The 14594-nt window shown below is 38.6% G+C and overlaps 1 protein-coding gene across 1 annotated transcript; it reads left to right on the top strand.

Annotated features, from left to right (window-relative positions):
• The first annotated feature begins 302 nt into the window (after positions 1–302).
• Positions 303–6653, top strand: c18h3orf33 (c18h3orf33 homolog (H. sapiens)). The gene is made up of 5 exons (XM_053623691.1): positions 303–507; positions 946–1005; positions 2526–2679; positions 4687–4847; positions 5805–6653. Exons 1-5 carry the CDS (start codon positions 403–405, stop codon positions 6075–6077), a joined length of 753 nt encoding a protein of 250 aa, XP_053479666.1. The 5' UTR covers positions 303–402; the 3' UTR covers positions 6078–6653.
• The last annotated feature ends 7941 nt before the right edge of the window (positions 6654–14594 follow it).

The raw sequence follows: 14594 nt of genomic DNA, 5'->3' as shown, positions 1-14594 counted from the left end.
AGTGTATATAGCTATTACATTATATATCGTTATTATAAGTGTTATATTAAATCTATCATTAGAGAGAACACATAATCATGTTATCTTGTTTAATGATTATTTCTGTATAGTACATATATCCTGTATCTCACTGGCTGCTCACATCAATTTAGACTCAATTAAATAATCAAAAGTGCATGTATACAGACATTTACATCACCTGCGATATGCTGCTGTGTTTTCTGAAAATCTGTTCAGTATAAATATAAAGCCAGTGACAAACGAGTTCATCAGTCTCTCCATAGACTTGCGTTGAAGGGGAACTAAAACGCGTTTCCTAGTTTGGCCTAATTCGGTTTCCGTATCTAAGGGGCGGGGCCTCCCCTGCTGTTATTTCCGGGTTTTTTTTATTTTGTAAACAACATGCCGGACTCGTGCGGTGACCGAACAGAGAAAGAGCAGAAGCCTTCTCGGAATATTATAACCGCGGTATCAAAGTTTGCGGATGAAAATCTTACTATTATCCGGGTATGAAGTTTAATTAGAAACCCTACTGAAACAAACAAACAAACAAACAAACAAACAATAGAAACCCTCATAGAATGTATAATGGTTTTAACGGTTACAATGGGAATTTTATTGGTTTTAATGGAAACTGTAATGGACCCTGTGGGTCTCTACTGGAAATGTATTGCCTTATATTGGTGGCATGTTATGTCTAGTGGATACCATTAAGGACCAATAATGGTAATGGGTTGTAATGGTATTTGTAGTGGAAACCGTTAGAATTTCTGTGATGATTTCTGTTGTTTTTCTTCAGCAGGGAAATATGTATAAGGTAGATTAGTTGTATGTCGTCACGCCATAGTTTTTTTTTAATTATTTTTTTTAATGAGATGTTTTTGTTGTTGTTGTTGTTTTCCTGAAATGGAACAATTAAATTATACTGATGTTTTTCTTCCACAGTGCATCAGCACAGGGCTTGCAGTAGCCGGTGTGATTACAATAGCACGGAGCATCAGGCTGGTAAATGTAAAAATTCATATATTCTAATATTATACTCGCTTTAAGACTAAAACAAGTGGATGAGCGTTTATGTTACAAAGAATTTCATTTATTTGAATACCGGAATATGAACTGTGAAATTATATTCAGCTCTCAACTGCAATTCTGAAGTGTTTTTATCTGTTGATGGGGAAAACTTGGAAACACGCTGGATGTACAGTATTCTGGCGACACCTGCTGGTCAAATGCTGTAATTGCACCTAAAAACCCGAAAAAACGGCTGCAAATGAATAAGATCAGATAAGATAACCCCCTTCCTTCTGGCCGCAGGTATAGTCTAACCATGTGCAGAAAGGCCAGCTATGGTAGGAGTTTTCTTCCTATGCCTATACGAGCATTAAACACATAGATAATCAGCCATTGTGATGCCATCTTATGCTCTGGCATTTGTTGTATGATCCTGATGTTTTTCTTTTTTTTTCTCCCCTTCTCCCCTCTATCTCTGTGATTGTTTTGATGGTTATTATGTATGCTGTTGTTGTGTTTGCATTTTCTACGCACCCACGGTGGAAACAAATTTTGAGGACAAATAAATGATCTATCTATAAGAGAAGCTGTACCTTTATTGATCCCCCGTAGGGGAAATTCAAATTGACAGAGCAGCACAAATAAGAGGAGTAACATCAAAGAAAGAAAGAAAATAATTTCCATAAATTCCTATACAATCGAAATAATAGAAACGATAAAACAGATCTGTGTGTATGTACATATGCTTGAGTTCTGTTTGTATGTGTACATGTGCAATGTCCTCGGTATTTATATACATGTGCAATATCTGTGTTGAATATCTAAAATAATACATATTCTCATTAGTTTGTGCTTAAAAACTCATTCGTTTGTTACATTTATATTGATTATGATGTGATTGTTATTTTTTTTGACCTTTTAAAATTGTGTTTGTTCTGATTTGTGCATTAATGAATGTTCATTTTGTTCCGTTTGTGCTTTGAAAGTATTATTAAGATTACATTAATATTACTATACTATTACTATAAATTACCATCGTTAAGCAACTTGAAATATGAAAGCAAATGGCCGAGTATGACCTCACAGTAAAGTAAATGATTGAGATTTCCTAATATGACTTAAGTAGTTATCATACGTTGTGTCCGAATAGTCAGGAACCAATGAGAGTAAAACTTATACTAATATTTCTTTATTATATACAACACGTGTTCTAGATGTTCACCTTCACACTCTACACATTTTCTCAGCCACTGTATATGTTTTTTCGAATTTCGCTCAACATATTCCTCATTGGTTCCTGACTTCTCAGACACCCTGTAGATGTGGTGAAAGTGTTTGCACAGATGATGGGCCTAAAGACCATTTAAGCAGGTTAGAATGTTAATGATTGTAATCAGACAATTAAATGTTAATGTCTATACTCATTTAATCACTCTAATTATTATGATGTGTATGATGCTAGAAATGAATGGCCATGTATACACGTGATCTGTTTTCCCCTTTTTGCTCCTCAGATGACCAGATTCGTCTCCCCGTCTGAAATCCCGGCCCGCTTCATTGAGAAAAACGTCAGCATTAGAGGAAAAGTCAGAAGTGTAACGGAGAGAGGGCTAGAAGTGGAACACATCCCGATACATGTCCCCTTATTGTCTCCTTTGCTGACGAAACGTAAGGACACAAACTCCCCCTCTTGCTCCACCCTCTAACAAGACCCCTGTCGCTAAACCCACCCCCAAAAGACCCAATTAAAGCTGCATCACTGGGCAGAAATTTCACTTCCCAGCTGTCAGGAGGAGCACCGTGTTCATCTGGACAGCTGGTGCAATCAAAATTAATCCCCGTGAATCTAACAGGCTTTGTGCAGAGTGGTGTCTGGTTTAGGGGTGTGTAAAAATTCTCTAATCATCTCAGTATCCTAAATACGGGAAATCATGTCTAGTCGATGTTATTAACCTTCTTCTGTAAGATCAGATTAACTCTGCAGTCTTTTTCACTTTATAGCTGTGAGATGTTTAACTGTAAAAGTGTAAAAAGCATCTTGGCTTTATAATGTGGACAAAGCGTAAAAACAAAGAGTACGAAGATTAAAAACGTGGTAATTGGGCAAAAGGTACTACTTGTCATGTTAGAAGGTCAGCTAATTTATAGATTGCATACATTCTGCTCTTATTTTGTTCATACTAGTGTCATTTGAACAAGTCGGCTCTGTGATTCGGCTCTTTCAAGTGAACGATGAGAGCCAACTCGCACATATGAGTATGTTTTTTTGTTTTTTTTTTTAGATATAGGCATTGAAATTACAGTAATGGATTTATTTTAACACGTGTTTGACTTGGCTATGATTAGTCGGCTCGCTGAGTCAGCTTTTTGATTTGACTCTTTGATTCAGCTCTTTGGGTCTGCTCTTTGATTCAGCTACTTGAGTCAGCTCTTTGATTCAGGTCTTTGAGTCGGGGCTTTGATTCAGCTTTTTGAGTCGGGTTTTTGAATCTGGTCTTTCATTCAGCTCTTTGATTTAGCTTTTTGATTCAGGTCTTTGATTCAGCTTTTTGAGTCAGGTCTTTGATTCAGCACTTTGAGTCCGGTCTTTGATTCAACTCTTTGATTCAGGTCTTTGATTCAGCTCTGTGATTCAGCTCTTTGATTCAGCTCTTTGATTCAGCTCTTTGATTCAGCTCCTTGAATCAGCTCTTTGAGTCGGGTCTTTGATTCAGCTCTTTGATTCAGCACTTTGATTCAGCTCTTTGAATCGGGTCTTTGATTCAGCTCCTTGAATCAGCTCTTTGAGTCGGGTCTTTGATTCAGCTTCTTGAGTCAGCTGTTCGATTAAGCTCTTTGATTCAGCTCCTTGAGTCAGCCCTTTGATTCAGCTCTTCAATTCAGGGCTTTGATTCAGCCCTTTGATTCAGCTCTTTGAGTCGGGTCTTTGATTCAGCTCTTTGATTCAGCACTTTGATTCAGCTCTTTGAATCGGGTCTTTGATTCAGCTCTTTGATTCAGCTCTTTGAGTTAGCTCTTTGATTCAGCTCTTTGATTCATTCATTAAATTTTCACAACCGTTTTTTGTCTATGAACATTAAATACATATAACCAAAAGGATTGTAAATGCGTCATTAGCATGTCCCTCCTGAACCTCATTAAAGGGTTTGATCGGTAGCATTTGCACATTTACAAGATTTAGTGCGTAATGAAATATCCAAGTAAAGCCATTAGTGCAGAAAGACTCTCCGGGTAATTATATTACAGGATGGAGGTTTCCTGACAGCGACTTTAAATGATTAAATATACTACACTTAGCGCTGTGTAAAGCAGCTATCAGATATTATTGGCAACTGAAGTGAAGATAAAGAGATTATGGCTTTTATTCTGCACTGACTTGTGTGTTTATTCTATCTTGTCAATTTCTTTATATAAATAACAGAACAACTGTCCCAATTCGTATACAAACATCTCAGCACTCTTTCTCAATGTGCACAATTTCTCTGTAGGACCACATTTTATTCTCAGTGTAACGTTATCCTCAGCAGTGTCCACACAGAGCTTTTGAAGATGGACAACGTTAAACTCGCTTGACTTTTCCCATCGTAAAGCCACTTTGAAGTACCCTCCTGTTTAAACAGGCATTAAAGGTGTCACCAGATAACCAGCCAGGTGTCCTCTTACCCCCATCGGCAGGTCAGGTCGCGACCCCGCTGAGAGTGTGTTTGGCCGGGGTGGATTTGACCCCAGAGGGCCATGACTGGCTCGCTGCGACACTGAGGACAGACGAGACGGTGTGGCTACGACTGATCAGCCGCCAGGACGAGAGCCTCCACTGCCTGGTGTCACTCAGCGGGGTACGTCTGAGAGTAAACACGCATCCCTGCCTCACGTCATACCCTGAAACAGCCTGCTCATAAACACACACATCAATGTATTGCGTACTTTTCTGCTTGTCGAGAGACCTTCTACAGAATTATTCACATCAACATGTATTAACAATACTGTAGGTTTTTTTTTTGTAAACAGATACACTTGGCCCATGACAGACCTTTTAAATAACGCCATTAACACGCTAATGTTTTGCTAAGAGCGGACGGATAACATAGCTTTCGGATCGTCAAGTGCTATAAAGAGATAAGAAACCACCAGGTTTATTTATTTATTTATTTATTTATTTATTTATTTATTTTTGCATGTTCTTATTTTAATCACTTCAGCTACAATGCTTCCTTATGTCATGGGGTGCCATTACTTTTGTTCTGATTGAATGGCTTGTCTTATTTAAATTTTTTTTTTGTTGTTGCAATTATGGATATGTTTTAGAATTGCTTCCTTTCAAGTCATTAATATTCAAACAGCCAAATTTCACAAAATTTGTGTTTATTTATTTATTTATTTATTTATTTATTTATTTATGAGAATTAAACCAGTTCAGAGCACTCCACTGATGATGGAGGTTTTTGGCAATATCTCTTTGGAACTGTCTTTTGTTTTGTTGCTTTCCTTTAGGTATTAGTTGCATTTCGTATGTTTGCATGGGCATAGCTATCATTTTTATATATATATGTTTTTTGAAACTATGCAGTTGCCAAAGTTAGGTGAAAGTTGCACATTAGCTTCTAAATTGTAACACCTGTTCGAAGATATTTAAGAAAATATAATCACGACATTACGGTAATCTAGATTAGGTCTTTTGGAGATCGTGGTATTTTATTGTTTACGCACATTGATTACAAAACAGCGATGTTTTCATGACGTAAAAGCCTCTGTGATGTTCTTTAGCTTGAATAATCGTGCTCCTCTCGCTGCAGGGTTTTCTGTTTAACACGTGTGTAAACGAGGAGATCCTGCTCTTGGGTCTGGGCAGGACGGCGCCTATCCACGGCCTCGACCCTCACTCGCGTCTCTACTGGAGACTCCACGCACGGCTGCTGAAGTGTGAGCTCCGGGCCGAGAGGAAGGGCCAGGGCCTCTGGAAACAGGAGAGTCTGAGAGAAAAGCTCACACGAGCCATCGGAAACAACAGCATGATCGCAGCCGTAAAGAGAATCATAAAGTGGTCGTCGAGGACGAAGGATCGGTGAAGAACTGTCATGGACACCTGAGAAATACTTTGGATAATAAATATTTCGCTTGGTTTGGTGGTGCGATTAAACCAGTTCTACGCAAAATCAGTATTGAAGCCGCCGCATTTAGCTGTTTCTAAATACTGTGTGTTAAACAGACTGGATCCGGTCTCTGTATTAAGTGTTCTACGCGGTAAATGTGTGTCACGTGGTCTCCAAGCACGTTCACGGCACAGCTGACTTACGTACGTTTAGCCACGTCCCAAAACTATAAAAGGCAAAGCTCACAGCTGAAAATGGCAAAATGATGATTAAACGGTGAAAGAGTTCCTCCTAAGATTGACGTGTGCTAAATCTTCCAATAATGCAGCTCAGCCATAGCAGAGTGTCGGCTACCACACACACACACACACACACACACACACACACACACTAACTCCTCCTCCTTTATAGGGTCAATAGCTAGTCTGAAAAGCTCATCTTATTTGTCTTTATTTATTGGTTTGATTTGGATTTGCTTTCTTTTAAGTCATTACGAAGCGACTGTACTTTACATTGGTATGTAACTGAAATAAATAAGGGATTTAACTTTGACAGCGTGATCCATGTATAAAAGCGCCGGAGTGTAGGATACGAAGGTTTTCTGAACGATTTTCACGAACACTAGATTTCTTGTGTGAACGAATAAATCCGTTCATGTACAGCTTGATAAACCACACCCCGATATTGTGGGAAATATCTCTGCAAAACAAGTTAGTTCACGTCATTATTTATGTTATACCAAAAGAGTCTGATGAAGGTCTACTGTTAAAGGGGCAATAGTCAATATTTTTCATTTCCTCCTAGTAGAAATAATGTGGTAAATTATATAGACTGACCAAAAATAATAGTATACGGCATCGCCGTTTGGAAACGTGCCTTTCAGGCCGGAACATTTGTTTGGATTTGGATTTTTACATCCTTCACGTCCTCATAAACTGTTATGAGGAGAAGTTGCATGTTTATAGAGTTGTAACTCGGCTTTCGAGGAGTTTGGGCAATGTCGAAGCTCTAGTTCAGTTTTGGGGGCGGAGCTTTGTGTACATGGGTGGAAATAGGTTGTTTTTAAAAAAAAAAAAAAAAATCATTCAAATCATATTCAACTCCACCTATTTAACCATTAGAGGTTTTTCCCCCTCACAAATCTTACCTAATGCACCTTTAAAGTGTACAAATTTCACTCTAAAGCATCTTGTAAAGACAACTGTTCATTCTAAAAGAATGTTTTACGGAAAATCTGGATTGCCTTTCTGTTTTTATATCGCACGGCCTAATGTGAGCTTTCCTAAGGGCCTGAATCCGCCTCGTTGCTTAACCCGCCTTCCACGCGTGTCTCCCGGGTCCTTCGAGATAATCCCGATGACTGAGAGCCTGTGAGCTTCTTCTCTCCCTCCTCTTAATCTACTCATACCCCCCTCATATCCCACAATTCCCCTGGGTTCTTTCCCCCTTTATGTAGGTAGAGAAGGAGTGTATTGTCACAGTGATAAAGTAGTGTGGCTCTGCTGGTGAACCCATACATAGACAATAGGGATGGGGTGGGGGTGCGGTCACCATAGAAACGCCAAATCCAGAAGACAAACTGCGCTAAGGAGGTACACTCTGAGGGTCCTAGGGGCCCTAGACCACAAGAAAGGGGGATATCACGTGAAAGAGAGCTGGGAGAAGAATGAATCAAAGCAGGGGGGTGGGGCTAGGCAAAACTCTTCAGGCGGACTGCCTGAATAGAAGCTGGCGCTTCAGATTAAAGATTAAAATCAAATTATATGTCATGAACTAAATAAGACAGATACCTGTCAAGGTAGAATATTTGTATTAATGCGTGAAGGCATGAAAACACGTACGAACAGTATGAAGAATTTACTATGAAGAAACTAAATCATCTAATATTGCAGTGTATCATAGCAACTTTATATTTTTTATGAGTTCGTTACTGAAATTGATTCTTAGCATAGGCAAATTGCTGTTAGGAAATGTTTCTTTCTTCTTAAAAAACGATGCATATGATGTCGCATAATGTCCGCAAAACAAGTTCGTTCCTGGTTTCGGTTATGTTATAGCAGCTAGAAACAGTTGTTCCCCCACCGGACTCTCTTTTCTCTCTCGTGCTCTCTTTAAGTTCATAAGACAAAACAACAACTTGACCTTTTTTAGTGGAAAAAAAATCCCCCACAACACCTAAATTCCTCTGTCTTCAAGACTTTCCTCCTGCTGGACAATTTGATATTACAAAGTTCGCTGTCACTGGAGACTCCTTCCAATAATGTTAAATGAAAGTCTCCTTATTTCATACTTCAAAACGTCACCATATCGAGAGTTAAATAACAAAACCTTTAAATTTTTTTCATTATTAGACTTAAATCATGAGCGTATTAATACAGTCTCGTGGTTTACAGCTGCACTAATAGTCAGAGCTGCTGTTAGAGGAAACGAAACACCTGGATCGATCGGAAGCCGCGGTATAATGTCTTTTAACGAATGAGTTGTAGCACTTTTTGTCTTTTTATGGGGGCAAAAACAAAACAAAAAAGGGGAAAGCAAAGGAGAAATACAGTTGGATAAATTTAAGTGGGTTCATACATTTATAAAATATAATTCAGATTAAAAAACAAAACAAAACACGTAAGGCATATGTTTTTACTTGAATAACACGCCACCAAAAATTCCTTTAAATTCATTATTATATTTTAATGTCTATTTTTGATTTAGAGTTATGATTCCTACTTTATACAAATACTTTTTTTTTTTTAAATTAAATACCATTCGTTTGTTTTCCCTCTCTCCTTTTCATTCTGTTATTAAATTTCACTCACTGAATGTGTATCGATTTTATTTAAATAATGAATACCGCCGTTCTACTTTATAACAGTGCCAACACTTTAATTAACAGTATTGTTTAGGGTGTACATTCTTGCGTACTATTCCACAGCGTACTCTATAAACCTTCTTGCTATTGATGCGAGAGACTTTTGGCACGACTTAATGAACTGGATTATTAAACCTTTCCTTCTTTTTGTTCCTCTAACGAATAACAAAAGCAGTACAGGAAGAGAAATGGCTCGTGGTAGTGGGGATGCAAGGCTGAGACTCCTCGTGCTTCAGAGTCAAGATTTAATCCCGTGGCCGTCCTGCTGCGTGGGGGGTGGGGGGGGGGGAAAGAGGAGGGTGTTGCTTTAACAGGAAACATGGAAAGCACATCACACACACGACACCGCCGCCAAACTTGTTAACAAATTCGAAAAGACTGGAAGTGTCGCGGGCCGACCGAGGAGAAGTGACACTGGCGTACAGTACATAGTCCCCTGTGTATGGAGACTTTTCGGACACCCTGTATAATCAATCTGCCCAGACATAAAATTAGTTTCATGATGGATCCAATAATGATGGGACGGCATTTTTCGGTTATTCAGTCCCTACATCAATCTCAAATCTGATCATTCAGTAAGAGGTGTGTGTAATTACACATTAAACAACACATCTCTGTTTTTATTGTCTATCAAAAAAGGAATAAAAAAAAATAAATAGACAAAGACCTCTGTCTAATACAGAAATGTATACACTGTAAATACAGCTTCCGGCTGTGGAAGACCTAGAATATTCTAAAATAATCCTCAATTAGGGTCTACATGTGGGTTTCCTCTGCGTTTCCTGGCTCTGGGTTACTGATCAGAAGGTCAGAGGTTCAAGCCCCATCACATCCCTTGAGCACGGCCCTTAATCCTCTCTGACCCTGCGCTCTGACCCTAGCTTCCTAACCAGCTGGGATATGCGACAAAAGAATATCACTGTGCTGTAATGTATATGTGACAAATAAAGGCTTCTTAAACATGCTGGTGACTCTAAATTGCCACTAAGTTCCTGGGATAGTTCCTGGGATAGTTCCTGGGATAAGCTCCAAATCCACTGTGACCCAGACAAGGAGATAAGGCTCTTACTGAAGATGGGTGAATATCTGCTTGAATTTCTTCTTATTTTTTTTTTTTTTAGACTTCATTAACAATATTTAAAAAAAAAAAAATGATTATAATAACGACAGTATCAGACAGATCTTGGATCAGTAATCTTAATCCCTGAAGTACAGTTGGAGTGATGGAGAACAGGAAGGAGGGAGGAAAGTATTGAGAGAGAGAGAGAGAGAGAGAGAGAGAGAGAGAGAGAGCGTCCTCGTCTGTCTTTGTTATGTAAATATAACCACTGACTCAGACAGGCTTCCTCGCCTCTGATTGGCCGCGCAGGTTTGAACTGTAAGGCGTGTATGAGAACAGTGTGATCGGCGGGCCGGACAGTCCCAGACTTTGAACTGAGACACAGGCAGTGGTCAGAAGGAAACTACGTCAAGGACCGATGAAAAGACTCCTGGGGAAAATAACACTCTCTTTGTTTGTGGTGTAAAGTGATGGACGAACGGTCAGTCCACACTGAGTTGAATCCTGGGAAGTCTGAGTGTCCTTCATTGTCCTGTCATTGTTTTCCCATTTTGAAATGAACAAGTATGTTTAAAATCAAAGTATTTCTTTTAAAAGAATACAAAAAAAAATCCTTTTTAATTACACATTGCATTTCTTTCAGACTCATTTAATCTAGTTATTCCACAGTACATACAGTATAGTGCAGCACTGTGCAGTTCTGTGTAAAGGTCTGCATGTCCTTAGGAAAAATTCAACAAGCCTCATCAAGTTAGGGAGGACGAATGAAGACAAAGACATTCTTTCTGACTCGGGTCTTATCGGTTTTTGAGGCTGTTTCTCTCAATATCTCAGTATCCTGTTGATAGAAAATCTCATTCACACAAGAACCCCGTCTTATGTCAGATATAATCAATCGAACAGTTATTAAAGGTCTTTCGCTTCACACAGGAGCTATGAGTCTAAGATTGCTAACTGTAATAAAAAAATCATTTAAATTCTTAAATAAAACTTTAATAGCAAATGTAAAAAAAAAAATAATAATAAAATATATATATATATATATATATATATATATATATATATATATATATATATATATATATATATATATAATTTCTCACATAGCCAAAATGATCAGAAAACATTAAAAGTAAAAAATCGATTTAAAAGTTTGCATCATCCTGTTAAAAAATTTGAACCTCTCCACTTATCTAATTCTCTACTAAATAATAATAATAATAATAAAAAAGGTGTTTTATATTTTTCCTTCTTTACTCAGAAATGATGGGAGGCACAAACTTTTGCATTCAACACTACTATAGCTTAAGACATCCTGCAGTTATTTGTGATTAGTAGATGAATACGTAATACTGAATTACATTTTATAAATAAATAAGCCCCACACTGAGGGTTTTAGCGCTGGATTAATAAAACACTGACGATTCATTTATTAAGAAACGAATGGATAAGCACGCAGACTGCTGCGATAAGAGTAAATAATGATATTCTGTTGAGAATATAGGTCTCATTTTTGGTTCTCCCATTAGACACAGTTACTTCCTGGTTTTATTTACCAAGTCAAAGAACTCAGACTGGGTGTTTTTCAAAATAATCAGTTTGCCTGCTAATCCGCTCCTGAGATCCGTTCTTGAGATCTGCTCGTGAGATCCGCTCCTGGTTTTCCGGCAGCCGCTCCTGCCCTCAGTGACCAGCCCATAGAGTTTGAATGGAGGGGTAGGAGGTGTTGTGGCGGGTGAGGGGCAGTTGAACAGTAAGCCCTGCTTTTACACACACACACACACACACACACTCACACACTGTTCTGAGAAACTCTTGGTAACATGTTACACTGTGTAACTCTTTTTGAGGATACAACGCTTCCGTAAAACATTCAGTGGAATAACCTTCAGCTTCAAGTTTGGACACGAAAACTAACGTAAGTGATTTTGGGTCTGTCCTTTGTTCAGCAGGTGCACAATTGTAATCAGTAAGTCCATCTAAAGCCGTTTATCCACGTGTTTACTGAAGGATCTACTTTTTTTTGTGTAGACCCGTAAACAGGTAGAAAAGAACGTTTTTTCTTGTTGTTGAGAAAGTTTCAGGATGAGCTTGATTTACGCTACCTGTTCAGCCCACCTGTGCACCTGCTCAGGAAAACTCTCATCTCTCCAGTGACCTTATTTTCCAACGTGTGCCCACTGTGTTAGAGAGTAATCTGATTGGTCAGAAGGTGTTGATTCATTCTCTATTAAAGCACGCCCTGACAGTAGTGTAGTAGCTGTAAGGCAAATCACAGGTTTATATTAACGCCCTGGTTATAATATGTCATCGTTTCTATGGTAACGGCTAATTCACAGGGACTCGTATGGCGGATCCTACAGTCGTCGATATGTTAATGTTGATATGAAGTTTTCGGATGTGAGAAAGTCGAACTTGTTTTGCTGAAGTTCCACAACAGTACATGTAACTATAAATGGGCAAACGGTACACATATATATTTCCTCAGTAATTAAAAAATTGTAATCATTGGCAGATTGCTGTCGTAATTTTGAGAGGCTCCTATTAATACGCTTGTTTCCAAGACAACTTTCACAGACATTTAGCTATAATAATTTCATTCATATAATAATATATGAATGAAAACCTGTCTGGGTGAATGCATAATATGGTCCACTCATCCGGTAACCTGTGGTCCTGGGGGGATTTAAGGGGCTCTTACACATAACTAATGACACTTGGTGGACATACGGCGCCCCTCCACCCACGCTGTAACACACTTACGCTTATTTCCCATTGTTCATGCTGTCACTTTTCCTAATCACTGTCCATCTGCTGGGGCTTTTTGGGGTGTACACTAAATCAGCTAGCTGTGCTTTGTTAGATTTCTGCATTTAGATCAGGACTATCCGACCACCTGATTCAAGGCCCAGGATCTAACACCCATGAGACTGACCGTTGCTGCTCTTTATCCTCACAGAAACAGTCCCAGGACACGTGTGTGTGTGTGTGTGTGTGTGTGTGTTGTTTACTTTCTTTTCTTCCTAAAGTGTCCCTGAATAGGTCATAAAAGTGGTGACTGGTACTATAAAGCTATACTAAATGTTAACAAGACTCACACTGGTTATTTATTGCTTATTTACAATAATACTGTATATTCTGTACTGTATAGAAGTTGTGGTCTGGTCTGCACTTATATCCAAAGTGCTTTACACCGTGTGTCATTCACCCATTCACACACACATCAATGGTAGCAGAGCTGCCACGCAAGGCGCTAACTTGCCATCGGGAGCAACTTGGGGTTCAGTGTCTTTCCCAAGGACACTTCAGTATGTGGAGTCACGTGAACCGGGAATCGAACCGCCAACCCTACGATTAGTGGACGACCCGCTCTACCACCTGAGCCACAGCCGCTCCAGTTACTCATTACTTATTATTTATAACAATAAGTTATATCTTATTAGTGCCCAGCAACTGAGACAGTGAAAGCTTTGATTTTTATCTCCAGTGCATTTACACTACACTGATAACTACCTGTAGTGTTTACATCACCTGTGCCTGGACCCACGATGTGCAGACTTTCACAATAGTTAAGCATAGACCAATGAACATACGCTTAACAACTGCTTTATTAGTGCCATTTCAGTCCCACTTTATATATATATATTCATTTTGAGTCAAAATCTCAAAGTGCTTTACATCAAAGATTATAAACTCAGTAAAGATATAAGACAATAAAGAATATGTATACGTATACCAAAAATTCTAAATAAAAGAAATATAAAAGAAAATGAAATAAAAACAAAGTATCACAGTGAAGATAAATGGTAAAATATGTTAATGTATACATTTTTTTTAATCAATAAATAACAACCTTAATAAAACAATCCAATATTAATCGTCTCTGATAACTGTGATGTTATACACACACTATACAGACAGCTGTATATGTAACGTATGACGATGACTGCAGTGTTACGGACAGATTACAGCAGTAAATACACAAATATGTATATACACGTGTATCTTGGCAGGTGTAACAGAAAATCTCTTTTAAGTGTAACAGGTGGCAGTTACTTTTGTAATAAATTCTACAATTTGCCCTTTATACCAAATGTAGCCGGTCATCCGAGATGTTTGCTGCTTTTCTATTTCAAGCATCACGGACTAAAAGTGTTTGTTGTTTGTTTGTTTTTGTTTTTTTGGAAAGCCTGGATGTACTTAATAAAGTTCTACTGTACTTTTACATTATCTGTTTACTTTTATGTATACCACCGTGCTGCTGAGTTCTTGATTCTGATTGGTCAGAATGTTCTAGCTGCAAATCACAGCGTTGTATTAATGCGCTAGCTCTAATACGTCCGTTGTAGTTTCTATAGTAACGGCTCATTGACAGGAGCTTGTACGCTGGATGCTCCACATAAACGGATTCAAAACGTGTGTAATCGTCGATCTGGTGACGTTTTCTGTAAGGCGATGTTTATTTAACGTTTATGGATGGAGTCTCCAGTGTCAGAGCTTTGGAATACTCACGGGACAGTCTTCAGGATAGAGGAGTTAGTTCACGCGTTGCTGTTTCTCGGGAACATGA

Source organism: Ictalurus furcatus, chromosome 4, assembly GCF_023375685.1.
Source record: "Ictalurus furcatus strain D&B chromosome 4, Billie_1.0, whole genome shotgun sequence".
NCBI lineage: Eukaryota > Metazoa > Chordata > Actinopteri > Siluriformes > Ictaluridae > Ictalurus > Ictalurus furcatus.
The sequence above is the reverse complement of the archived record's forward strand: the minus strand, read 5'-3'. Positions and strand labels throughout refer to the sequence as shown.